Source organism: Quercus robur, chromosome 5 (assembly GCF_932294415.1).
Source record: "Quercus robur chromosome 5, dhQueRobu3.1, whole genome shotgun sequence".
In the NCBI taxonomy this organism is placed as follows: domain Eukaryota; kingdom Viridiplantae; phylum Streptophyta; class Magnoliopsida; order Fagales; family Fagaceae; genus Quercus; species Quercus robur.
In genome coordinates, this window is record NC_065538.1 from 25663972 (window position 1) to 25691212 (window position 27241).

General features: G+C 38.2%; 5 protein-coding genes and 1 pseudogene across 9 annotated transcripts; all 6 read left to right on the plus strand.

The window, feature by feature from the left end:
- The first annotated feature begins 2838 nt into the window (after positions 1-2838).
- Positions 2839-11264, plus strand: LOC126725614 (serine/threonine-protein phosphatase 7 long form homolog). Of its 3 annotated transcripts, none has more exons than XM_050430420.1 (8): positions 2839-3259; positions 3712-3818; positions 3902-4659; positions 4832-4919; positions 8480-8878; positions 10027-10711; positions 10812-10907; positions 11026-11264. In XM_050430420.1, exons 2-7 carry the CDS (start codon positions 3714-3716, stop codon positions 10859-10861), a joined length of 2085 nt encoding a protein of 694 aa, XP_050286377.1. In that variant the 5' UTR covers positions 2839-3259; positions 3712-3713; the 3' UTR covers positions 10862-10907; positions 11026-11264. The 3 variants fall into 3 exon arrangements, with proteins under 3 accessions (XP_050286377.1, XP_050286375.1, XP_050286376.1); XM_050430418.1 differs by having other exon boundaries at positions 10812-10896; positions 10979-11264; XM_050430419.1 differs by having other exon boundaries at positions 10812-10896.
- Positions 6044-6154, plus strand: LOC126731982 (U6 spliceosomal RNA; annotated as a pseudogene).
- Positions 11005-13142, plus strand: LOC126725618 (uncharacterized). Of its 3 annotated transcripts, none has more exons than XM_050430423.1 (4): positions 11005-11506; positions 12160-12263; positions 12420-12488; positions 12847-12887. In XM_050430423.1, exons 1-4 carry the CDS (start codon positions 11424-11426, stop codon positions 12870-12872), a joined length of 282 nt encoding a protein of 93 aa, XP_050286380.1. In that variant the 5' UTR covers positions 11005-11423; the 3' UTR covers positions 12873-12887. The 3 variants fall into 3 exon arrangements, with proteins under 3 accessions (XP_050286380.1, XP_050286382.1, XP_050286381.1); XM_050430425.1 differs by lacking the exon at positions 12847-12887 and adding an exon at positions 13064-13142 and having other exon boundaries at positions 11008-11506; XM_050430424.1 differs by lacking the exon at positions 12847-12887 and adding an exon at positions 13053-13142 and having other exon boundaries at positions 11010-11506.
- A 2931-nt stretch (positions 13143-16073) lies between these two features.
- LOC126728021 (uncharacterized) lies at positions 16074-17367 on the plus strand. The gene is made up of 2 exons (XM_050433904.1): positions 16074-17192; positions 17353-17367. Exons 1-2 carry the CDS (start codon positions 16074-16076, stop codon positions 17365-17367), a joined length of 1134 nt encoding a protein of 377 aa, XP_050289861.1.
- An 11-nt stretch (positions 17368-17378) lies between these two features.
- LOC126725615 (uncharacterized) lies at positions 17379-18963 on the plus strand. The gene is made up of 2 exons (XM_050430421.1): positions 17379-18701; positions 18898-18963. Exon 1 carries the CDS (start codon positions 17529-17531, stop codon positions 18696-18698), a length of 1170 nt encoding a protein of 389 aa, XP_050286378.1. The 5' UTR covers positions 17379-17528; the 3' UTR covers positions 18699-18701; positions 18898-18963.
- Positions 18964-20712: 1749 nt separating this feature from the next.
- LOC126728022 (B3 domain-containing protein At4g01580-like) lies at positions 20713-22564 on the plus strand. Its single transcript, XM_050433905.1, has 4 exons — positions 20713-20814; positions 21468-21822; positions 21920-22047; positions 22283-22564. Exons 1-4 carry the CDS (start codon positions 20713-20715, stop codon positions 22562-22564), a joined length of 867 nt encoding a protein of 288 aa, XP_050289862.1.
- The last annotated feature ends 4677 nt before the right edge of the window (positions 22565-27241 follow it).

Consider the following 27241-nt stretch of genomic DNA (forward strand, 5'->3'; position numbering starts at 1 on the left):
CAACCCCAACTATCTATTTCTATTACAATAAGCATTCTATGATTTACAAGGGAGATGAGCTGAAAGAGGAGATAGATTCAAAGACTAAAAGGGGCTAAGGGAGAAGAGAGATGGGAGAAAGAGGAGAGAATGCAAAACACAGAAAGAGAGAGAGGAATAAAATATATTATTATTGGTTTGCAATCTGATGTACAGTAGGTTGTAAATATAGACACCTACCATTCACAGATGCTTCAGAATTTGGAATTCCCATACCCAGATGTAACTGTATTTTGAGTCTTAGTTGCTAAAATAGCAATTGAGGGGTTTTTTACACCCCCATTGCTAGTGCTCTAAAGGGTCATCATGAGTTTAAGGGCAAAATAGTCCTTTTTTTGGTGAAAATTAAGTTTTTAATAAAGTCATGAACGAATAATTTTCATTGGTTTAAATTGTTTTCAAAGTAAGCATGGCTGCATGAATATATGGAATTTAATTTAATTTATTTGGTCGGTCCTTAAGACTTAAGAGTAATTAAAAATGCTATTTTGGTCCCCATAACATAGTTGTATAATTATTAGGCAAAAATGTCATTTTGATTCTTTCATTTTGGAGTCACATTTAATTTGCCCCCTACATTTTGATAGTATTCATTTTAATTTCTATTATTTTTAACTTGCTATCAATTGGTCCTTGCCATTAACTCATTAATGAAAAATGCTTACATGATAAACAATTACATTATTGACGCACACATGACTAACGCAACAATATAAATAAATTGATTATGCTAGGTTCTAAGACTTTAGGAACTAAATTTATTAGAACTTTATTTTGTATATGTTGGCAAACCATGATCAAAACAATGATTCTAGGTTTAGGCTTGCTTAAAATTTATTTGTTATAGTTTGAATCAAGCAAAAATTTACTATACAAAATTGCAAAGCTTGATCAATCGAAAGTAAGGCTCAATCAATCGAGAATCACAGATCAAAAAATTCTGTAAAAATTTCAAACGCAGCCCAAGCCCATATGACATGTAGGGTTAAGTGTTTCACTCCTAGTATAAAAGAAAAAAACCCTAATCACGTTTTAGAAGTCTCTGAATAAGTGTGTGTTTGCTCTTTTTAGAAGTCTCTGAATAAGTGTGTGTTTGCTCTTGTGTGAGATTTAAGAGGTGTTTACCTTAGAATACACGAAAAGCTCTACCAATATCAAGATTTGGTGGTGATTTAGTTGCTACATAAAGAACCTTCAAAGAACAACAAAATCTTTGAGAGGTGTCTCAAAGTAACAAGTAGGAGAACTCATGTTGTAGCAGATTCAAAGAAAGAAGTAATCCATGGATTCAGAGCTAGCACGTGGTCATGGTAGTAAGTTTTCTACTCGATGTAGTATTAGGATGTTAGTGGTCTAAGTCCTTTTGTAAAACTTAAATTCTTTCATAATGGATTGTTTTTACCTTGAGGATAACTAGGTCAAATCCTCCCCAAGTTTTTTACTGGTTTGGTTTTCTTGGGTCATCAGTTATTTGTGTTCTTTATATTTTCCGCTTTATGTTTATTTGTGTTTAACCTAATCTTGAATAAAAATCTTGTTAATCAATTTAGTTTGATATTAGGCCAAACATATTGTGGTGGTATCAGAACAGGTTAGCTCTTATGTTAGATCTCTTAATCTAAGAGTTGATCCTTAACCCCTATTGTCATGGAACACGATCACTCTCTTATGATCCCTCCACACTTTGATGGAAATAACTATGCCTATTGGAAGGTTAGGATCAAAGCCTTCTTGAAATATATAGATGAGAAAGTGTGGAACTCCATTGAATATAGATGGGAGAAACCGACTACTCCTAATAATAAGTGGTCAACAGCCCAAAAAGCTGCAACCGCTTTTAATAGCAAAGTTATGAATGCTATTTTTAATGTTGTTTCTATGGAGGAGTTGAGGTTGCCCATACTACTTGGAAAATTCTCCAAATTGTGCATGAAGGCACAAAGGCAGTCAAAATAAGCAAGTTGCAGCAGTTGACTACTAGGTTTGAAAGCATTAAAATGTCTGAGGATGAAAGTTTTGATAATTTTATGCTAAACTAAATGATATTGTTAATTCTGCATATAATTTGGGTGAAATTTATGATCAACCTAAGATAGTTAAGAAGATTCTTAGATCCTTAACTGAGAACTTTAGACCTAAAGTAATTGCCATTTCTAAAAGTAAGGATGTGGACTCCATCCCGGTTGATGAACTTATAGAATCTCTACAATCCTATGAGTTAGACCTACCCAAAACTAACAAATCCAAGTTAATGGCTCTTAAGTTAGTTGATGATGTTGATGATAATGGATTTGATGATGAACTCTCTTCTATAAAGGTTGCCTATCTTGCCAAGAACTCTAGAAACTTTCTCAAAAATAATAATAGAAGGACAAGAAGTAAAAACAACGCTAAACATAAGAATTCTAAGAAAAATGAACCAACTAAAACCAATAATACTGAAAAATCAAAAGAAAAAGTTGGTCAATCTTCTAGTAATTCTCTAGATCAACAATGTTTTGGTTGTCAAGGGTATGGTCATGTGAATCAAAATGTTCAACATTCTTGAGAACGAAGGGTAAAGCTGTGGTTGTAACCCGTTGTGGTGGTGAAGTTTCTGATCACGAGTTTGGAAGTGATGAAGATGGAAACTTCTTTGCTTTCACAACCACTATAGTTAATCAAAGTGATTCAGTTGAAGAGAACCCTTCTGATGGGGAACTTTCTAAGAGTGCTGAATTGCAAGAAGCTTATAACAAGCTATGCAAGGTTGCTGCAAAGGATGCAATAAGTGTGGATTTAGGGCTAAAGAAGGGAGAAAATGGGCAAATACCCTTTTTTGGGAAATTAAACATTCGTTTGCCCTCTTTCTGAAACTAAATAGGGAATTGCCCCTCTTTTGTAACTCGACAATAGAGAAATCGAGTTTTAATGAATAACTCGATATTATTATAGTCGAGTTAGTCTGACCTTTCGAATTTTCCCGAATAAAAAAATGTTTGTGTAGACGGCCATAACTCGGGAAACTGGAAATCGAGTTATGTTCAGCGGTTTGAATCAATAGGACCCTAACGTCTCACAACGCTATTCAGTCACTCGCTCTCTCTGTACACTCTCTTTCCCTCGCTCTCTGCCATCACTCTCTCTCCACACTCTGTCTCTCTTGCTCTGCGATCAGGCTTCCCCACTCTTCCTCGAGTCTCCATCAGTCGTCGTTGGTTCCCGCCGCCGCTGATTACAGGTACGGTCCTCTCCCTCTGAAATATTTTCTGACGTTGGTTAATGTTAGGTTGCGTTTTGTGTGGGATTTTGATTATTTTGTTGAAACTTAAGGAAGTAGTAAATTTACTAATGAAGATGAGAATTTTGTTGTCTTTTATATGCTGCAATGATGATTTTCTCATTAATGAGTTTAAATGTGCTTGGGGTTTTGATGAGGGGTTTTGGCAAATCGAGTGGTGTTATAACTTATATTTTCATAAATAGTTAATTAATAATTATCCGAAGCTTTAAGAAGTGATTTAAATAGTTCTGAAATAATTTTTTTTATGGCAAGTTCTTATTTATTTAAGAAGTGATGTTGAAAATCTTGTGCTCAAAATATAATGTCTTACTGAATCTATGCTTTTATTTTATATTAAATGTGGTTTACTTGTTAGAAAATTGCTAACAATGTATTTGCTGCCATGTCAGATATGCAGGCACTAGATAGAGTGCGGCCTGGACCCGATGTGGATACCCAGTTGGCCCAGCAGCCGAATCATCGGTCAAGTCCACTTTGGAGGTGCGCCGCTGACGAGGTATGTAGTAGTATTATTAATACATGTTTGTTTTATAATTACCTCGTGTTTAATCTCCTAACAGAATACTCGTCCGTGTGCAGGAGGCGCCTGGCATGATAAAGGTTCGACGCCGTAAATGTGTATTGCCACAGGGTGGGTTAGATCCACGTATCATGCAACACATAGATGCAGCAGGGTTGACTGGTTTATTCAAGGTTCCTGATATGGAGGTCGACCACGCCTTGATCACGGCGTTGGTTGAGCGGTGGCGTCCGGAGACCCACACGTTCCACTTACCCCATGGAGAAATGGGTATCACCTTGCAAGATATGGAGGTGATGCTGGGGCTTCCGGTGGATGGGTTGCCTGTCACTGGGAAGACAGACTACAAATGGAGTGAGCTGTGCGAACAGTTGTTGGGCCATAAACCTCCACCCCCGATACCAAACTCAAACAAGTCTACCCTTGCTGGGGCGAGGATAAGATACACCTGGCTTGATGCACAGTTTGCCGCTCCCTTAGTTGTGGACGCTGCTGACGAAGTCGTGCAGCAATATGCCCGCTACCACCTACTTGTACGGATGGGGGCCCTCTTGTTCATGGACAGGTCTGCGGACCGGGTCTCACTGCTGCCTCTGCAGTTGCTCAACCCAGTCAGCAATGCGAGACGGTATAGCTGGGGTAGTGCAGCATTGGCCTGGCTGTATAGGCAACTTTGTGGTGCATCGAAGAAGGATGCGATGCAGATTGGAGGAGCACTCTTGTTGGTGCAGCTATGGGCCTATTCAAGGTTCCCACAATTATGCCCTGTTGTGAGGCCGCCTCTACCGCCAGTGCACTCAGGGCCCCTTGCCATTAGGTACGTTCATTGAGTTCTCGTTATTTGTCTCTTTCATATAATTAAAAATATGCCAAACTAACAAACGAAAGAAACTTATCAATGCTTAGTATATGGATGTGAAATATAAAAGCAAAGTTTGTTAAATGTAAGGTTCAGTAATGAGCATTTGTCGACATCTCATGTTTGGTAGGTGGAGCGGGCCAAAATGCACCGCAGAGCATGCCACACACGTCCTTGCTGCGTACCGGGCGTCACTGGCTACAGTACGGGCCGAGCAGGTATTCGGTTAATTTAGTTTGAATTCTTATGACCACGTTTCCCTCAATTCTTATAACTACGGGCCGAGCACGTTTTCCTCAAATGCACCGCACATGCTTTTATTTTCGTTTCCCTCAATTTTATTTTATTTTGAATTCTTGGATTGTTGTAGGAATGAGTTGATTTCATAATACCATCCAATCATTTTGTTTGGTACTTGGATTTCCATCCCATCATTTAACTCAATTGGAATGTCCATCGTGAAGTACTTCACATTAGAACTTCCATTTGTAGCACCTGCATGAATACTTGCTCGTCCTTACATAAAGTAAAACAAAAGTAAAAAATTCTTGAATGTTAAATCAAAGGGTTTTTTCCAAATTGGGTTGGATTGAAGGGTTTTTTCCAATGCAACCCAACTAACATGACTCAGGTTAAGTTGGGTTAAATCAATGGGTTATATATAAATTTAGTCATATATATATATAAAGTAGAATTTGGCTATATTCTTCATTATGTACGGAAACGTTTGTGATTTACACGGGAAAAAAAAAAAAAAAACACAGAATAAATTGTCCCTTTTCCAAGATGTTTGAAGCATGTGCAACATGCGCAAAACATTGAGCATGAAGTCTTCGTTTAGTGCAAGGCAGTGAGTTCAAACTTGTGTTGCAACCAAAAAACAAAAACTCCACCAATTGTTACAAATGTCATTAAGCTGATGCAATGAAGAGAAGACGCACATATTGGATTATGTAATTGGTTATAATTCAATGAGAAATGAATTTACCTAATAGTATACCAAAGATGATCAGATTTGTCTTTGGTTGTATTTGTGTGCTCAAGTAATTCATTTGATTTTAATGATGCATCTTCGAAACTGACGATGACATCTTTAAATTCTTTCCAGCTACTAACTGAATCAAAAGTTTGTGTTCATTTTCTGATTATGTTATTATACACCGTTTCAACCTACTTAACATGAGAAAATAGAACTTTTAGCCTGCTATGAAAATGAACTAAAAAATTTCAAAACAATATTTCTTAAGACTTTATATAAGGCGAATGATTGTAAACGCAGAACCACCATGGTCAATTAAATTCTAAACAACAAATTTCTAACTATAAACTTGACAAATATGGGTCTTTTCAGAACAAGGGAATCAAGGCATATTAGAATACAAATGATATTTTCAAAACGCATGGCCCCTGCGCAAGGATGACACGCATAAATCGAGAAATGGTCCAAATTTTTTTCTTTCCCTAATCCTTGCGTGAATTCTGCTTCACTGTCTTCTTCGTTGTTTTTGCACTTTCTGCTTCTTTACATGCGTTTTGGAGTCTTGCTCAACAGGTTAGCCCAGACTTGTGCTCATAATTCTTTTAGAGAGAGTTTGAATCTTTGATAGTTGTTATACTTCAATATTAAAGCTTTAAAATAGAAATTTTTTTTAGAACTGTTGAAGCTTATTAATATTTCACACCTTCTGGATTCGCTATAGTTTTGGTGGTTGACTTAGATATTACCACAATTATATTCTAGATTTTCGTTGAATTAAATTTGCTGAGTTAGAGCTTCTCTTCACTGTTGTAATATAGTTGGCTGTTAAATCTCATAAAATGATAAAATTCTTTAAATTTAGAACGTTGGGAAAGCTGCAAATGTTAAACTACGAAAATTTTATCTAATTATTGTGTAATCATGACATGAGAGCAAAAATATAACCCAAGTTTGCATTTTTGGCCTAAGTACAGAAACAGAGGGAATGATGACATTATTGATCATTGGCCCGTAAAACACATGATCACTTCTCTGGCTTTCATTGAAATTTGAAATTAAGCAAACTAAAGGATGGAGTTACTCTGACTTGAATGTCATAGAGTGACCATAGGCTAAGCCATTGCCATAGCTTGTCCTTGTCCAATGCTGGATGGTTGTCATTGCTTGGGTCCACACTGTGAAATTTCCAAAATACAAAGCCATTAGTGCCCCCCCACTAGGAACTCGAGAGTCCAGGGTATAGGTTAAACCCTTTGTGAGATTTGGGGTTGTTTAGGATGCCAGAGTGAGCACCGAAGATAGTCTCAATTGTTGCTTTGCCTTCAAAAACTTACTAATGTTTGGAGTTTATGCATTTCACTACCCCTGTGACAGAACATAGCAATATTTAGTATTAAGTGACCATCTAAGGTTAATATAAACTTTTATGTTATCTAAACATCTGTTTGGGATGTTCTAGTTGATGGTGTTTTCATAGGTAGTCAATGTGAATCTAAGCTCTTTACAATTCATTGGTGCCACTGGTGCTGCAGGTGGTTTGTAATTTAAGCTTGTACGGTTTGTAATTAAGCTTGTGAAATCACTTGTAATTAATTAATAAAATGTTATGAGCTTAAAACCATAGTTATTGCTCTGCCTAATAAGTAGACAATTTAGTATTTCTTCTTCTAACATAGGGGTATCCAGGATTACAAAAATTGTTATTGTGATGCAAAAAACATTGTTACATTGTACGTTATAAATTACCTTTGCTGAATTGAAGGTTATATTTTTACAGTCTAGTAGAATACTGTTTGACTTCGATTTACGTATTCAAGTGGTATATTTTGAATATGCACAGCCTCGATTGTCTTCTTGGAAAACAATGGCCTAAGTTTAAAGAAACAAATAATTGTTAATCAGTGATATATGAGAAAACATAAAGACGCTTGACACATTACCTCTTGTTGTTGACCTAAATGAAAAGTTAGTTCGTGCTCCTTGCACCAAAGTTGGAGAGCACAATTTAATTGCAGCATGCAACTCCTTAAGTTGTCCCCACTTTAGCTGCCTTAATAGTCCTAAAATTATTAAAAGCTATGGATTATTAACGAGTACTTTATTCATATAATTTTAGAAGCGTGCAAAATATGCTGATCACCATATTTTTCAAGAGGAATGTAATTTTAGACATTGACATGATTAGTTTGAGATAACTAAAAGGCTTACGTAATTTCCAACACTAAAATTTATAAGAAATATATATTTACATAGAAATATAATAACAGTATTTGATGAGGATTATACCATGTAATAATTTACATAGCTTCCATTTCTTGCAATATAAAGTGGTACTTGAAATGCAATGTCTTCAGTAGACCTTATAATAGTCATTTTGTTCTCATTCATTGAAACATTGTTAATGACTAATGCAATTAATGTAGCACAATATTTCTATTACGATAAAAAGATTTTGCGAAATCATCAACTTGGATTCATCTTACAGCCATAAGGATGCTGTAGTACCCTCCTCTAAGTTTGGTTCAGATTGAAAACCCTAGTATTTGATGGTGTCAGTTAGCTTTGAACCCTGTCCAGCATATGAACATGGGGCTGAAAATGGTGGACATGAACAACCTAGATCTTTTAATATTTTTTGCAGGTCAATTTTGTTGTTCTTTTAGTTTCTGCCCAATAATCCCTGAAGATTTTGTGTACGACTAGAAGCTAGAAATTCCATGCTTTGCATATTACATATCACAAACATAATGTTAAATTAGTATGATGTCTCACTATCACAAACATAATCTACTTATGCAGATTGTATGGGAGCCGTACACGCATACGCTAGGCTCCCTACCTGCGTATTGCACTGCTGGGCAGCATATTTGGAGGGCCGAGGTGCCGTTGATATTCTTTTGGATAGTGGAGTGGCATCATCCTGAGCGAGTCCTCCGTCAGTTTGGGATGAAGCAACCAGTTCCAAGTGTCGTGGATACGTCGACTACCCTTCACAAGATATCCCTTCAGGGTAAATGGGAGAAGAACTGGGAGGTAGAACATGATCCCTTTATTCGGCAATGGGCCAACCGAGTGAATGTAGTTCGCGGGTCCGATCTCCTAGACGATGATGATACGTATCTCGTTGAGTACATGATGTGGTACAATCGCCACACAAGGCGGTACATAACACCAGAGTCTGCGTATTGGGAACTCATGGTGAGGCAACAATTCCTATTTTATGGATGAAACCATTGTTGGATTAAATATCCTCAGCAGATTTATCATGCATATTTTGAAGTCCACAATAATTATTGTTGTTACATCTCTATAAGTTTCTCTGTCATTTTGTTTTAAAGTGAAAAAATACTGCATGACATGTCATTATGTTTTAAAGTCAAAATACTGCATGATTTAAGTTGTTCATAACAAACTGAATTTGTCTTGATCCAATTTGTTTGCATGAGGAATGGTTAATGGGCAATGACTAATGATGACCACACCTTTGTTCATATAATTACATTCAACTTTTAAAAAGGGTAGGTTGGGTTGGGTTTTATTGTATTTTATTTTAATTTTTTTTAATTTTTTTTTGTTTTTGGTTGGCTTGTACTTTAAAATGGACGGTGCAACTCTGTGTAGTAGTGATAAATTCGCATTTCATGATAGTTTAGATAGCCTTTCCTCCAGGACTGATTAATGTATTACATATTCCTTGATAGATATTACCTCTAGGATTGGGAAGTCCCTTACTAAACTGTTGGTAGAATGCAATTCCCAACAGCTTAAAGGTCATTTAAAATCTTGCAAGTATGCAGCAAGGAGATGTGCATTTATACTAGATTCAAGTATGATATATGTTCTAAGTTTTTGGTACTTCCCTTAATTGAAACTTGAAGCTTGCGTTTGATATTTTCAATTCATTTGATTTGGGCGTGTACGTTAGGAAATAATAACTTCAAAATATGTGTCCTGATTGCAATGTGATATTAATGGAGTTGTAAATCTCGTGAAGCCTAGATACAGAAGTGAAATTCTGATATTTTCACTTATGCTAAGATTGAACTTATGTACAACCAACTATACGTGTTTTTTAGAAGTATTATCTCAATGTTTAGATTGCGTAGCGATAAACATAACAGGAAACATACAACCTCTTGAGTGTTGGGTTGGAACTATAAATTCTTGCACAGGGGGGGCCAACCCCTATTTTTATACACTGTCTTTTTAAAGATGCTTCATAATTATAAGTAATATAAGGATTTCATTAGCTATGTTTGCTACTTTTTCTTTTGATTTTGGAACAGATTTATCCAAGTTTTGCATCATACTTGCGTTCTTGCTTTTATGACGCCCTTGTTTTGTAGGTTCGGACGATGATTAGGTCTATACCGAGGTGCGATGAAGGTTCTGACATGCACAATGACCTTACATTTACACTAGAGCTTGTGGAGGAGCTAGGCCGACTTAAATTGGCGAATGCGCTTGCAGAAGCAGTTGACATTGATAGACAGGCCCCAGTTCGTGGCGGGCAACGTGGTGGGTCTCGTGGGGGTGGACATCGTGGAGGTGGTCAAGCTGGTCGCAGCCGTACGACCGAGTCGGCTCCCATCTACGAGGAAGGGAATGAGGAGGGTGTAGAAGAGGCATGGCTTGGCACTGATTGGGTACTGTCTGATGACGACGGCAGGACACCGCGATGCACGCCTGGCGATGGTGCTGGGCCATCCCATAGCGTCGATCATCAGGGCACTGTTCCAGCCCACACTACATCCCACGGTGCTAGCACGGACTTTGAGGGCCCTCCTCGTATGTCGCCCCCAGTTTTCAGTGGATCTGCCCATGATGGTGGATGCATATTTGTCCCCACACCAGGCATGCCCACCCCACCTCTAGTGCAAGTGGACCCCACCATGTCAGCTCCATCTCAAACCGCCCACGGAGAGGCTGTACAGATTGAGCAGATACCGGCTGAGGACATTGAGCCGGTGGAGGCTTTGCGGAGATCGCGACGCCCGCGTGCGCATGCTCCCGATTGCGGGACCGGTGATGGTATGTACTTCGTCTACACTTCCCATCTTCTTGAGCTACTTGTACTGTGCATTTGATTGATTATGTTAATTTAATTATGCTGTTGTGTCTGATAAAACAGGTAAGATTAGACCTGTCAGGGCATATGGGCGGAAACGAAAAGATCATTAAATGCCTTAGTGTATGCTTATACTTCCTGCCTATAGGTGACTGCATAGTTACGTTTCACTTTTCTTCTAAAGTCGTATTTTTTTTTTTAGACCTAACTGGAATGGTGGACACGAAAAGGCCATTGAGCTGGATTGTCCTTGTGTGCTTATTCTTCATGTGTATAGGTGACTGGAATAAGCATGCAAAATGTTCTACTAATTGGGGAGAATCTTGGTGGCTGTGCATCTATTTCTGGATCATTGCTTGGGGAGAATACTGGCTGTCAATGTGTTTGTTGTCAAGAAATTGATATTTTGGAGAAAACCCATAAGGCGTATTGTATTTATTGATGTATTAGGAAGTTTTTCTGCACTTGGAGTTTTGATTGCAATTTGACAAATGTCTGGATTGGTATTCATTTGAAGCCAAACTTTCTTGTGTTTTTGTATGTTGTTAGCTACAGTAAAGTGGGTTGTAAGAGAGTAATTTGTTTTTTTATTTTTGTTAGTTTTGTGAGAAACAAATGTGTGGTATTGTTGATAAGCAAGAAGAAGTAATTTGATACTTTCTGTAAAAGAGTTTGATGACGAAGTTTATGCGGATCAATGGCAGAACCAACTCCTTTGTAGCAAATCATTTATCCGAGTCTCTACAATGCTTGGCTAGGTATGTGTCTCTCTCCTAATTTTCTGATTCGCCTTCCCTACAATTCCTAGATTGGTACATCCTCCTTCCCATTTTATTAATTTTAATCTCCTTTAAATCCCCTCCTCTCTAGAATGATTAGATCTGTGTACATTTGATTACAAGTTCGTTAGTAGGAACTTTGGAGAATAGAATTTATATTTTTTTCTAGCATTGTTCTAGAGCAGCTCACAATATAACTTACCCAAAGCTGAAAACGGCAAAAATCTTAGTTATGTGTGCATGTTTTGTTCCTTTTGCTTCTTGGGGTTTGTAATTGTTATTTATCATTGTATATATTACCTTTTCATTTTGGTAGCAAATTGGGAACCCAGTGAGAAACATTTAATTGATTATTGATTTTTTCATCAATTAGCCTTCTTATTTTATGATTTTCAGTATATATATATATATATATGTTGTGTGTGTCATTGGCCAATGAATCAAATCTTGTCCATCATTTGCTTTAATGAAATGATGGAGGCATTAATGAAAAATTTGCATACTGTTTGAATGTTACTTTTATTGATTGTGTATTGCCGTTTTTTGGGTTTGAATTATTATCTATGCTTACAAAGGTATATGCATTTTTCTCAATAATTTTCGGTTAGTATCTAATGTCTCCTTCACCACAGCACATTAAGACGTTGGAGAAGTGGCCAACCTTCAGAATCCTGGGAGGCTCATAAGGCAGCAATCCAAGCACTCATAAAGCTGCCTTCAGGCGAGCTTGTTACAGGTATAATATGATTCAGTAGATGACTGTTCTGCTAGATATTGTTTTAGATTTTGTTGGTAGTTGGAATTGGTTACATCAGATTGGAATGCATTATCAACTACGAATGTCTTTCACTATGAACTTATGGGGTTCATTTTTATGCTACCACGATTTTAGGTTCAAGTGATACAACTTTAAAACTTTGGAGAGGAAGCAAATGTACACATACTTTTGTTGGGCATACAGGTATTTTTTCCATTTATTTGCCTTCATTGTGCTTTATATATATATATATATATATATCCTTATCTGCAATGTGTTGAAATCATGTGGGAATGAAAATAATTGTAGATTTTGCAAACTAACGATGCTGTAAAATTTTCTTCTTACATGTCTGTTTGGTGATCATCAAACATATTTTCTTTGAGCTTCCTATAAGTTAGAAGTGGAAGAAGCATTTAATAAGACTTCTGATGTATAAGTTGGCATTAATTGACCAAACTGTTGACATGGGTAATCCTCATATGTTTAGTGCTTTACATGGTTTGATTGCTAAAAAATTTAGACATGATGATACCGAGTTTGTCTCTTGTGGAGTATTTAGTGGGAAAGGAATGCTTGCACTTTTGACGGAAGTGCAAGCATTCTTGATTTGAAGTTGCTCTTCCGGACTTTATCTAAGCGGACTAATGCTTTGGCATTCATTACCAATCTGACTGGTTTTCTATTTATCTTCACATGATTGAGAGTTGTGTTATTTGCTTCAAACTTGGCTTTATAATATGGCTTTATATATCATTGATAAAACAGATCAAATATAGGCTGATGCACTTGTTCTGAGGGGGATCAGTTGCACATTTGAGGAAGGGCACAAAATACGTATTGTTGGCAGAATTGGCAATGGCAAGACCACTCTCATAGAGATGAACCTGTTTTGTCCAGTGGAGCTAGCTAGAGGGACCATTGTAATGTATCTATTGAAACCTGTAGTATTCCATGTAATGTTCACGAGATTACGTAACTTTTAAATTTTAAGTGTTCATTTTTTTTCTAATTCAGATTAATACTACAAGGTACATCATAATTTTAGGGTTTTATATACTGTGTTTGGGATTCAAGAACCTTTATATAGCTGTGTTATTTGTTTTTTTAGTTGGTTGGTGTCAATTTTTATTCATGGTCATTTTGTTCTGGACTTTCTATATTGTGGCTATTAAAATTTTCAGAATTGACTTGAAGAATTTAGATAATTTTCTAATGTTGGACGATTTATCATGTATGAATAATTTCAATCCTATCTTTTTTAAACTTTGAATTTTCTTTGATTGGTATGGATTGCAGTGAATCCTCCAACGAGGAGGATTTCCAAATCGTTCATGTAGAGGTTATGTAATTCATTGTTGTTTTTTACGTCATGTACATTCGTTAATCGTGGCTCATTGTGTATAGGCTGATGTAGTATTTTGTAAGTACACAATAATGGACTGCAGTGAATCAAATAGACGGGGTACGACCAAAGCTGACTGAATAGGATCAAATAGAGTAAATAGAATGTAGTACACCGATTTTCCTAGAAACCACAGTGGACCGAATAAGACCAAAGTAGATATAATGGACCGAATAAGACCAAAGTAGTCCAAAAACAAAAATAATAAGGTTATTTTTCCATATATACATATCTGCCAGTGAAACATTTGGAAAACGATGACACTTCTACTTAAAGCACACATGACAACAGATGGTACTTGGAAGTATACATATCTTACTAAATACCACAACAAGAAGTCGTACTTTTGCATTCATGCATCCGTACGTTGTCTCGTGGGTGCATCAACTTCATCATCCCCCACAACATGAGCCACCACTTCATTCAACATGTTTGCACTCAACGTTGCGATCCTCCTTGCGTGGTCACGCTCCTCAATGGCAACTTCCAACTGATACCTTAACAAAGTGTGCCTAATGTCTCCACTGCCATAGTTGGTTCCTTCGCTTTGAGAAGTGCTAGGTGGAGTTGAGGTTGATATGTTTGGAGTTTCCCACGACGTAGACACACCACCATGCACGCCCATACCATTACCATGCAAATACTCCATGTATGCAGCTTCGGCTTCCCTTCGATCTTTATATGATTTGTGATTGGCGTTTGGGAATTTATGAACTTGTCTACTCGCATCTAGCCAACTGTCGTATATGCCTGGAACACGACCGTTAAACACAACATAGGTTCGTCCCATCCTGCTCTACAAAAACGCAATGGTGGGAACTCTTTGCACTAGAATGTGGTTGCACCTTCTAACGTGTGAAGTGAGCTTTTGTAGTGGAAATGGGGCCACAACTCGATTCCATAGAAATCGAGTTATAGCATGCGGAGTTACATGTAACTCGACTTCTCATTAACCGAGTTTCTGAAATGCCGTCATTTCAATACGTCTTGTCAACAGTAACTCGATTTATGTGGTATCGAGTTTTATATAAAATCGATTTACTTAATATCGAGTCATGTTGTCCCCCTCCCCACATTTCAGAATCCATGCACGTGTCTGGCTCTATCTGTGTTGAAAACCTTCACTGTCTGGTCTCTGAAAAAGAAAGCCTATGAGGTGAACAAAGTTTGCTAACTCTTCTGCCATTTTCCTTGTCATTATTGCATCCTCACCAGGCGTGCTGTTGCTGTGGTCCCCTTCTTCTTTGTTCTGGCACATCTTCCCTGACAGGTATATATTCACTTACATAACTACTTATAAATGGATTGACTTACATAACTACTTAAGGGTTTGGATTGCTTTCTACAACTGTCTTATTCTGACATTATGTGTGTGTATATATATACATAAAGAAAACATTGTATAGATATATGTATATATAGACAAACGTACTTACCCATATAATAAGATGTATATGTGGCATTCCCAAATATATGTATATATATATACACACACATACACACACACACACACACACACATATAAGGGGAAATATATATATATATATATATACATGTATGTATGTATGTATATGCAAATATATGTAAATATAAACAAAGCTACCTACCCATATATGATCACATGTATATATATATATATATATACACACACACACATGTATAGGTATGTTTACATATAATGTATGTGCTTAGGGCACCAATTTTTTGAAACATTTTTGTTAGGAATTGCAAAAACTGTTAGTGCATAGAAAATCCTGCAAAAAATTGTCCAAGAAACGATTAATTATTGTGTGCTCTTATGACTTATGTGAGAATAATCTTATATGTGTGTATGTGTGTGTGATAGTGACATTGTATACATATTGTTCCTAAATATGTCGAGTTTTATATAGTAATGTATATAATACTTTTTTTTTAGAACTCTTTTGGGAAATATGTATATAATCATTCTAAATAAACATATATATAAACAAACATTGTACGGTGAATTCATATGATGACATATGCATTCATTCGTAACTACACAATAATGATGTGTAATGTATACTGAGGTTTAAATTGTATGGCTCTTTCAGTTCTGAAAGTCTTTGCTGTGTGGGTTCTGAAAAAGAAAGCCTGCGAGGTGAACAAGTTTTGCTGACCATGTTTGCATTTTCCTACTCCATATTGCATCCTTACCAAGCGAGTTTACAAACACCCTAATTCTTTGTTGTGGCACGTCTCCCCTAAAAGGCCAATGTTTGTGTTCAAACGAATCAAGTGTGTACACCTATAATTAGGATAGCATCATAGTGCATCTGTAAAAGAGTAATTACTGTTGCATTAACATAACCCCCTATCTTCTGCATGATAACCACAATTAATTGTCCTTATCCAGGTCTGCCATGGGTCGTCACTGCTTCTACGTTTACTATGATGGGGAACAGTATTTCCATGACTTGCATGGGCTGTCCTATAAAGGCGAGTCAGTGAAGCAGAAGTTCATTGAGTTGAAATGGGGAACACACTTGAGAAAAATGCACCGGAAGATAATGGAAGCTCTACGGTTGGACAAGGAGTCACATAAGATATCCATTGTGTACCGTGCCCCCCAGATACTTGTGAGTACTCAGGTTGTCTACAACTCAAATCCGTTGGGTTGCGATGCTGACGTGGACATGATGTGGGCAGTGATTAAGCGGACCCCCCAGTTCATAGCGTCTGACTTGTATGTAACTGTTGAGGCTGTTGGGTTCCATGGTAGTGCAAGTTCACAGCATGCCAGTGGGGTGGAAGAGCCACACTCATTGTCGGTTGACGTGCATCCTCCCTTTGCCTATGCCACGCCTTTCCCCTACAATAATCAACCATGTGCAATAGATCATTTGGACAACACCGAAGTGGTGGGCGCCACCAATACACATGATGTGGGAGGGTCTACTCACACATATGAGCATGTCCAAGCTGATATGGACGGGGGAATTGATATTGATGCCAGCCGAGATGTGTATGAAGAGTTCATTGATACTGATGGACTAGTGGACGACGCGGAGGTCTTAGATGTACCACTGATTGAAAATAACGAGGAGGATTGCCTTACAACAGTTCCTATCCCAGAATGGTTCACATCAAACACATGGGACAATATTAATGACCCATCACCTGCATTGGGTACAGGACATCTTACAAGTTGGCATAAAGATGACCACCCAGCAAGGGGGATGCTATTCAAGAATAAAGCCTCTGTTCAATATGTGTTGACCCTCTACTCTGTGGAGCATAATAAGCAATACAAGGTCATCAAGTCTGACACCAATAGGCTGGTAGTGCGGTGTAAGAATGAGGCATGTCTGTGGTCAATTCGGGCCAATTGCAGCAAGAAGCACGAGATGTGGGTTATCAGTACATGTAAGGGTCCCCATAGTTGCTCATCCCTCCAGCTACCAACTGATGGGCGGATGATGGATTCAAAGTTCATCTCCATTGCACTTGAGAAGTATGTACGGGAAGACCTAACCCGAAAGGTAAGAGACTTGCGTAGTATGTTGCATGCAAGGCATGGGCATGATGTAACTATGTACAAGGTTTGGGAAGCCAAACAGAAGGCAGTTGCACGTATTTACGGGGATTTTGACGAGTCGTACGCAGAATTGCCACGATTTCTAGCTGCATTGTCTGATGCAGATCCGGATATTGTGACCACACTAAAGTGTGACCCCAATGTCCCGGGGACTTGTATATTCAACTCCGCGTTTTGGGCTTTCGGTCCGTGTATTAGAGGGTTTAGGCATTGCAGGCCGGTGATAAGCATAGATGCAACGCACCTTTATGGCAAGTACAAAGGAAAGCTGTTGATAGCAATGGCAACAGATGGTAACAACGAGGTTTATCCACTCGCATTTGCCGTTGTCGAAAGCGAGAGCACGGAGACATGGGGATGGTTCTTGGCATGCCTGTTGACCTATGTTACAGACCGCACCAATTTGTGTATAATATCCGACAGGCATCGTGGGATACAATCATGCTTCGATGACACCACTAGGGGCTACTTGCAACCGCCCTTAACCCATCACCGGTATTGCCTCCGCCATTTAGTAAGCAATGTTAACACTAACTTCAATAGTGTGGCCTTGAAGAACTTGGTATGGAACGCAGCAACTGCGAATCAAGTTAGGAAGTTTGAGAACACCATGGATTGCATCAAGAATGTCAACCCGGCTGCGTACGACTATCTTAAGGAGGTAAATCAAGAAAAGTGGACACTTGTACACGACCATGGGCACCGATATGGGGCAATGACAACCAACCTGTCAGAGTGCTTCAATGGGGTACTTAAGGGCGCACGTAGCTTGCCCATAACTGCAATGGTGAAGTTTACATTTTACAAGGTGAACTCATACTTTGACGAACGTCGAAACAAAACCCTAGAGAAGTTGGAAGAGGGGCAAGTGTGGTGCAAATATGCCTATGACAAGTTCGAGGAAAATCAAGAGAAGGCGAAGCTCCATATTGTTAGAAGGATGAGTGCGCAACAACGGTTATATACAGTGGAGACACAGTCTTCACTGTTGAACACTGGCGGGGGAGATCACACCCATAGGGTTTCCCTCATAGACATGACATGCACGTGCGGCAAATGGGAAGCAAACAAGATCCCTTGTTCCCACTTGATAGCAGTTTGTGCCAAACACAACCATGATGCCACTGAGTATATGGATCATTTCTACCGCCTTGAAGAACGCTATCACAGCTATGAGCCTATATTCCAACCACTAAAAGATAGGTTAGAATGGCCGGAGCCAGCAGAAAGGAGAACCGTAATGCCAAACCAGCGGTTGATCCGTGAAAAAGGTCGGCCCAAGTCCACGAGAATCCGCAATGAGATGGATGACGAGGATAGGGAGTTGCCAACCTCATTGTGGATTGAGAATGGACCAAAGTTGAAGTGTGGGTTGTGTCGCCAAGAGGGTCATAACCGTCGTACATGTCCAACTCGAAATGTGGCTTCAACAAGCCATGGTGCTATGTAGCAGGTAACAATTACAAATCATAGTAACAAGGGGGTATCATAAGTTATTCTTCTTTACATGTTTAGATATTACATTATATGAGTTATAATTAAGATGTGGGCAGTAATTTGTAGTATTCTTTCAATCTTATTGTTTGTGGTGTACATATTCTAGTATTCATGAGGTCTCTATTTCCCTAACTGTATATGTTTTGCTGCAGATTTGTATTCAATCCGCAAGGTGTAACTGTAGATGCTCCTCATTTAAGCAGGCAAGCTTGAATGCTCTTCTATATTTGTCAATTCAATTTATTGATTACCATGGGTTGTATACTAATTTCTGTGTTGGCTACTCCTCAGAAAGGAGGCAACTTCTGAAAAGAACAAAAAGAAGGTGTCACTCAAATGCTATGACTCCATGTTTGCCTAAAACCATTGTTGGCGGATGCTGTCCAAGTTTCAACTTACAATTGCTATGACTGTTTAAAATGCAGAAATGGAACTTTTTATTTTTGTACATCAACTGATTAAAGCTTTAGAGGCTCTTTACTTACAAATAAGCTTGTATATATGGATGATTTTTTCATTCGCGTAATGCAAATGGGGGAATGTTACTGATGGATGTGGTTGGTTATGATTTGTATGGATGACTTGTTGTTCACAGCATGGTTGTCAGCAGGTCCACTTTAACCATGAATAAGCACGATACTGAATGAGTGTGAACAGTGCAAGTAGCAAGCAAAACTACAAGTAGAAAGGTTATACTAAATGAAACTCGATTTTCTAGATAACGAGTTACGTTGCAGTCCATTTTCAACCCCCTACGACTGTATCCACTCTCAATTGTCAAGTATCTGAGTTACTCGATTTCTCGATATCCGAGTTACCTTCAACATACCTCGATTTATAGGGTACCGAGTTACGTTGGAGATTCCTCTTGGACTGTATCTGGACCAGTCCAAATATCTGGGCTGGTTCAGGAAGCCCAGTCAACTTAACTCGATTTCCTGGTTACCGAGTTATGTTGAGAGTAACTCGATATATATAGCATCGAGATACGTTGAAGACCGTTGTCTCCACTTAGATTCCTCTTGGACTGCCTCTGGACCAGTCCAAATATCTGGGCTGGTTCAGGAAGCCCAGTCAACTTAACTCGATTTCGTGGTTACCGAGTTCTGTTGAGAGTGACTCGATATATATAGAATCGAGATACGTTGAAGACCGTTGTCTCCACTTAGATTCCTCTTGGACTGCCTCTAGACCAGTCCAACTATCTGGGCTGGTTCAGGAAGCCCAGTCAACTTAACTCGATTTCGTGGTTACCGAGTTCTGTTGAGAGTAACTCGATATATATAGAATCGAGATACGTTGAAGACCGTTGTCTCCACTTAGATTCCTCTTGGACTGCCTCTGGACCAGTCCAACTATCTGGGCTGGCTCAGGAAGCCCAGTCAACTTAACTCGATTTCGTGGTTACCGAGTTCTGTTGAGAGTAACTCGATATATATAGAATCGAGATACGTTGAAGACCGTTGTCTGCACTTAGATTCCTCTTGGACTGCCTCTGGACCAGTCCAATTATCTGGGCTGGCTCAGGAAGCCCAGTCAACGTAACTCGATTTAGTGGTTACCGAGTTCTGTTGAGAGAAACTCGACATATAGAGAATCGAGATACGTTGAAGACCATTGTCTACAATTGTTACCGAGTTATTCCCAATTTCCCATGTAACTTAACTCGATTTCTTTATAAGCGAGTTATTCCCATATAACTCGATTTCTAGGGTATCGAGTAATTCTACTTTAACCTGATGTTCAGGATATCGAGTTACTTCAAATGGACTTCCAAACCACCACACACAACATGGATTCCTCTGAGATACACTGCGCACAACATGGACTCCTTTTAGTCCCAGTACACATAACTCGATTTCTTAATAATCGGGTTATGTGTATGACCAACCCACTATTTAGTGCTCAAACGTACGAAGCAGCAACTGTTCAACTTCTTCTCAGCGAAAGTTTGGAGAACCAGAACAATGGCTTCTCAATGGCGGAGAGACAACGACGATGGTCCTGCTGATCGGTCCCCACACTTTTTCAAGATTATTCTGCAGAATGCTGTTCAGGAAGGAAAGCTTGTAAGTATGCTCAAATTTATAAATTCTATCATTGTCTGAAAATCATATGCTAACACACTTCGAACACTTCATCTTCTTTATTTGTGATTGTTGAAATATGTACATTTGTTACATGTAGTCAGAAAAACTTTCATTTTGCAATACGTAGGTTACACTTTAAGAAGAACACAGTCACATAACAGAGTACTTTTGCATCGTACACTTTTATATGAACAAAAAATGGAACAGGGATATAAGCGCATGGTAGAGATTGAGGAAAAATATGAAGGAAATTCACAGTTTAATATATATTCTTATGGAGTGGACCTGTCAAATGTACAACATTTCCCCAAAATTTTTTACATTTCAACAACAGAGAAATGTAAAAGTGTAGAGGTTGATGGTTATTTTGGTTATAAGATTAGGTTGTATAAATTGGTTTCAAAATTCATAAGAGTTGTTACTGTTATAGCTATTAAATATAACGTCAATGTTGCAGGATTACATTTTATTTTGTTTGATTTTCTTTTCTTTTTTGTGTGGGGGTGGGGGGCTGTAACTAAGAAGTATTCTGCCATCATTCAAACTTTTATTTTCTAGCATTGTGTATAAGGATTGATTGCATGTGTTTATTTCCCTAGCCTGCATTTATGTTATGGAGATTCTTTTTACAGCGGATTCCAGATAAGTTCGTGCAGAAATTTGGAGTGGACCTGTCAGATATGGCCTTTCTCACTATTCCAAATGGTAGAAAATGGAAAGTCAAGTTGGCACAACATGCTGGGGGGGTTTGGTTTCAAAATGGTTGGTCCGAATTTGCAAGCTCTCATGGTGTAGCCGTGGGGCACTTGCTGGTTTTCAAATATGAAGGAAATTCACAGTTTCATGTACTCATATTTGATGCCACTGCAACAGAAGTAGACTATACTTTAGACGACGAACAACATGTACATCATAGGATCGAAGATGATGAGAGTGATGACAGCTCTGTTGAAATCATCAAACACTTTTATAGGGGAGAGGGTTCAGGTTTGAATGTTACACTTTTGTAAGCAACTGCTTGATTTGTTTAGCTTCTGCTCTATTAATTTTATGTGCATGACTTCGTATTTTCAACTTCTTTCAGGATCAGCCCATCCTAAGAAAGACGGTAGTGTAGCTAAAAATCTTGTTATAGCCAATGCTTTTAAATCAGAAAATCCCCTTTTCACTGTTACCATGCGTCCATCCTACATTAATGGCAAGGATCGTGCGGTAAGCTTTTAGCTTCAGTAAAATGGAATATTTTTGTAATTTAGAAATGCAACTCCCATTAACTGTCATTTTTCATAGATCAATTAGAAAGATTGTCACACTAGATACTTGTGGCTGGACATTTTGTTGGTAATGATTTTTTCTTATTTGTGTTTTTAGGTGAAAAGATGTAGATCAATTAGATACTTGTTGCTGGAATATATTTGTTAAATATCTATTATTGTTCCTTGTACAGAGTTTACCCCAACACATTATCAACTACTTACCAAGAGACGGGTTTACCAAGGACTACACCAAAGCAAGTATACTCCCTGTCAAGCTCCAGATTGTGGACCGATTATGGCCTGTGAAGCTATACATTTATGAACGAAGTGGGGGTTCATCATGTGTCGTATCAGCTGGTTGGTCTGCGTTTGTGAGGGAAAATAGTTTGCAAGTAGGAGATGTTTGCGTATTTGAGCTGATTATGAGGGACGGTGTTGTGTTAAATGTCCACATTTTCAAGTGCCAAGACTAAGTGGTTAGGGTGGATGCAAAGTGATGATAATATTATGTGATGTTTAGAGTGTGTTTACTTTGCAACTTTACTATTCATCCCTATTTTGTTCATCCCAGTTTGCAACTTTATTGATTGGGTACTTTTGTGATGTTTAGAGTTTCACTCTTGGGAAATTTTTAATTACTATGATGAACTTTCATATGTATTTTAAAATGAATGTGATGCTGTATTTTTTTCTACGGTTTTGTTTGGATTTTGGCCTTTTTTGCATGGCGACTCTTGGATTTTATTTTAGGGGGGTCAACATTGTTATTGCTATAGGATTTTGTTCTTTTCAGATGACATTGTTGTATGTTTTGTATATATTGTAACACTTTAATACAATAACACCATGTGCAATAATTTTTAGTCATTATTATAGATGTTTGCAAATTTAGATGTTTATAAAATAAGTGAGAAGTTAATCCATCAATTGTGTCAATCAATATAATGTGGCAACTTGAAAAGCTTGATAGCTAAATTTTCAAAATTTCACTTGGTAGCAATTTTTCAAATGTTATAGATGAAGTTGGAGGAACGTTACTTCAGTTACAACTCCTGGAGTAACGCCCTCATTAATGCTGCCCTCAGCCACGCAGCTGGATTGGGCTTCAGTGTCTGCAATTATTGAGGATTTAGTGCTGCCAAAGTCCACGCCAATTAGCAATAAGTCCAACTCAATTAATACACCTTCTATTTCGGTGGAGGTATTACAGGAGGATACGTTTTTGGCAAATATAAATAATAATGAAGAGTTATTATTGGCAAGAATTGTTACACCCAATTTGGAGTCTACCAGCCAGCTAGCATGTACAATTGGAGTTAATCCAATTAATGCCTTGAAAAAATATTCCAAGGGAAATCAATTTCAAGTGGCGGCAATAGTGGTAATTCGGGATAATAATGGAGTTGTGATGGCTTCTTGTTCAGAAAAAATTCATCAAGCTTACAAGCCTGATGAGGTTGAGGCGCTGGCTGCTTTGAAGGCAGTGACATTTGCGCGTGAGTTGGGTTTTCAAAGAGCTACTCTCGAAGGAGATTCTCTCGGTCAGATTAAAGCTTTGAAGTCAACAGAGTGTAGCCTATCTCCAATAGGTCTACTGGTAGATGATGTGAAAAGGGTTGCTAATAGTTTTGAACGATTGTTGTATTCTCATGTTAAGAGAAACGACAATAGGGTTGCTCATAGTCTGCCGAAAAATGCATTACGCATATCAGATTTTCAAGTATGGATAGAAGATGTCCCATCGCATATTGTTTCGATTTTAGATTTGGATGTAATTGTTTCAAGTTAATAAAATAAGTCAGCTTCTTTCTAAAAAAAAAAAAAAAAAAAAAAACTTGATGAATCGTTGCTCAAAGAAAAATATCATTGTTTCCTGAAAAATCTTTGCTAATATACAAATGAATAACACAAAATACTGGTGAAATATGTACCAATACGCTATTTGCAGCCAAATTTTCCACGGCTCCTTTGCCAGCAAAAAAACCACGAACAAGAGGACTGTATGGAACTATTCCAATGCCAAGCTCCCTGCATGTACAAAAACATTAAAATTCGAGAGACCATACTCATGCTTCTGGATAAGATAATTAAATTATATTGAAATCAAATCTACACAAAATGGATGATATTTTTTTTTTTTTTTTGTTGCAGTAGTCCTTCAAAAGAACAGTAGTGTTGCAAACGCAAGGATGAATATAAGGGGAAAATAAAAAAGGAGAGAGATTTAGGATACACGGAAGCATTCAAAACACCAAAATTTATAGAAAAACATCATCTTTGAACTAAACAAACCTGCAAACAACATCTGTCAAACTCCTATCATAACTGCTGCCATTAACTGCTTATGAAAGTGGGTCATCCACACGGTAGAAATGCAAGTAATTCTATCATTGTCATAAGGAATCATGAGTCTGGATTATTTCTAAATCCATTTTCTTGCTGAAATTTTCATAAAAACTGTGAAACTTACATTTTATTGAGAATCATACCACTAAAAAATAAGTAAATAAAAAATATTTAATAAAAAGGCTCCGCATGATTTTTGGAACAAGCACTAGAAGACTACTTGTTATTGTCAATTAATGTTGACAAATGATTACACCTAACAGGAAGATTAAGGGAGACCAGTGAAAATAACTCAAGTTCTACAAAATTGAGTAACTCTGCAAATAACTCGCTTTATGATGTATCCATTTATATGCAAGCCATTACACACAGAAATTGCATTCTTGAGATATTCTACTGCAAATAACAGAGTACTATGTTATTTGTTCGGTTTTGTGCGAGGTAGCCACATACAGTTGGATTCCTCTTGGACTGCATCTGGACCAGTCCAAATATATGGGCTGGGTGGGTGCATGTGTACAATGTAACTCGATTTTCCAAATCTCGAGGAATTTGATTTCTTGTGAGTGTCCACTGCACAGAACTCGATTCAAGTAGAATCGAGTATTGTCGCAGGCCTACCTTTAAACTTCGATTCGTCTTGGACCGCATCTGGACCAGTCCAAATACCTGGGGGCCCATAAACATAACTCGAGTTATGTATAATCGAGTTATTTGAAATTAACTCGTTTTCTGCAAAATCGAGTTATGGGAAAGCCGTTCCACCATTAACTGGATTCTTGTTATTTGTGCTACACATAACTCGATTTACGGACAGTCGGTTTATGTGCAAGCCCTTGTGCTGAAAATTTGATTGCATTTAACTCGATTATAGTAATATCGAGTTATATGGACATTACAATCTATTACCCATTTTTATTAACTCTTCCCCAGTTCTGCAGAACTTGCAGCTGTCCGAAATTACATCTTCGATTGCTCTCGCTTCATCCGGCTAGAACCCACAATTTCCCGCGCAAATTCGTCGAGGATTTTACATAGTAAGACTCTTTTAACGGTTGCTGTCTTTGAAATTACACATTGTTGGTGCATTATTCTCAAATTTTGCATTTTGATGCTTCACACTTCTATGTCTATGTCTATGAAGATTGTGATGAAATTGGGTGTTTGCCTAGTCAAATGCATTGTTGTTAGTAAGGTTGCCTATGTCATAGGTTGTCTTCCTTCCACAAAATGAACTTGCCAGTGGCTCCATATGTGTGTGGTATAGATATATGCTGGTTGTATGTCTGAACTGTACATTGTACAATTTATTTTCTGTTTTTTGTAGAAGCTGGTGAAACTTACTACATGTAGCTACGATGGTATGATATATGTCAGTTCCTAAATCCACTTGTATGTTTCCTATATGATAAGACTTCTGTTATATACTCTAGGTCTCTAACTTCAAATTGTTGACTCGGACCAAAATGCATTACAATTATTGCACCAACTAAACAACCCGTGAATAAGAATATTTGGTTTTCATTGTGTTGTTGTAAACTGCTCTAGACAGTATATTGTGTGCATGATTTTCTACACATGGTAGCTGGTTACTCTTCAATTTTTGTTCTCTGCTTCAAACTTCATTTTGGTTCTGTTTTTGTGTGAGCTGATCGTGTTTGCACTACTGACCATCGATTAGTTATGGGTCCGAAGAGGACTAAGAGGGGAAAATGCAAAGCTGCATCCGAACCTGAAGTGGTGTTTGATCAATTAAGGTTCCTCACGCCAGAAAATGAGCAAACCTTTGAAACCTTGATTAAGCGTAGGCGTATTTGGGGAGAAAGGCAAATCAATTTACAGGAGCTGCATCCTTTTGTTCGTGAGAATCTACAGTCTAGGCATTGGCTGTCCCTATGTACAAACATACAACCCCCTCCAGCTGACTTGATTAGAGAATTCTATTCGAATCTATCGGTCCATGAGGATCTTGGTGGTCACAAGGTGGCATCGTCCATACGTGGTGTACCGTTTACAATAACTAGGGAGCACGTATCTAAAGCCCTTGATGTACCTATAATTTGTACACCTACTTATCCAAACTCTATGTCTCCTCGTATTGATGATGTTATGGATGTTCTTTGTGGACGATCAAACATTCGGGATTCTGGCCGAAGTATTAGCTCAAGTGAGTTGACTGAGCTTAATTATATCTTCTTTAGGATAGCTTGTCACAACATTTTCCCTATCTCTCATATCCATACAATCCTTGTAGACAGGTGTATCTTGCTTTACGCCCTTGTCACCAATAGTTCCATTTGTTTTCCTTCCCTTTTCATCGAAACCATTGTCAAGGTGCGTAGGAGCAAGTATAAGAGGCATGCTTTGTTTTTCCCAGTTCTCATCCATAGGGTCCTCAAATATTTAGGATTAAAGAACTTTCCTTCCCACGAGTTGGTTCACATCCAAGCCTCTATAGGAGCCAAATTTCTGAAACAGCGAACTGCCCAAAAGAAGGTTGTCGACCTCAGTGTTGGTCCATCCAACAGACCACGAGTACGGTCTACTACTGGAGATGTTCAAGATGAGGACATGCATGGGGATCCCACATCTGTTGTTGCCGAGGATGGTGATGATGAGATAGATGTTGACACTGTTGATGCAGCGCATACATGCCCTCTTCCTCCTTCTCTTCATGCTATGATGGAGACCATTATGACGACTCAGGCAGCCCATGGTCAGCTTCTACATGGTCTTCTTGCCGAGGTTGGAGCTATGCGAGCGGACTTAGCTCACTATAGACGTCCTGTTCCACCTTCTACACC

Bases quoted from the DNA above. Each gene is read 5' to 3' on its own strand.
- LOC126725614 (XM_050430420.1), top strand. From the start codon at position 3,714: ATGCAGGCACTAGATAGAGTGCGGCCTGGACCCGATGTGGATACCCAG. The intron at 8,879-10,026 runs GTGAGGCAACAA...CTTGTTTTGTAG, and splicing joins CTGCGTATTGGGAACTCATG to GTTCGGACGATGATTAGGTC. The intron at 10,712-10,811 runs GTATGTACTTCG...CTGATAAAACAG, and splicing joins CGATTGCGGGACCGGTGATG to GTAAGATTAGACCTGTCAGG.
- LOC126725618 (XM_050430423.1), top strand. From the start codon at position 11,424: ATGACGAAGTTTATGCGGATCAATGGCAGAACCAACTCCTTTGTAGCA. The intron at 11,507-12,159 runs GTATGTGTCTCT...CCTTCACCACAG, and splicing joins TCTCTACAATGCTTGGCTAG to CACATTAAGACGTTGGAGAA. The intron at 12,489-12,846 runs GTATTTTTTCCA...TGGAGTATTTAG, and splicing joins TACTTTTGTTGGGCATACAG to TGGGAAAGGAATGCTTGCAC.
- LOC126728021 (XM_050433904.1), top strand. From the start codon at position 16,074: ATGGGTCGTCACTGCTTCTACGTTTACTATGATGGGGAACAGTATTTC.
- LOC126725615 (XM_050430421.1), top strand. From the start codon at position 17,529: ATGGCAACAGATGGTAACAACGAGGTTTATCCACTCGCATTTGCCGTT.
- LOC126728022 (XM_050433905.1), top strand. From the start codon at position 20,713: ATGGCTTCTCAATGGCGGAGAGACAACGACGATGGTCCTGCTGATCGG. The intron at 20,815-21,467 runs GTAAGTATGCTC...TTCTTTTTACAG, and splicing joins CTGTTCAGGAAGGAAAGCTT to CGGATTCCAGATAAGTTCGT. The intron at 21,823-21,919 runs GTTTGAATGTTA...AACTTCTTTCAG, and splicing joins TTATAGGGGAGAGGGTTCAG to GATCAGCCCATCCTAAGAAA.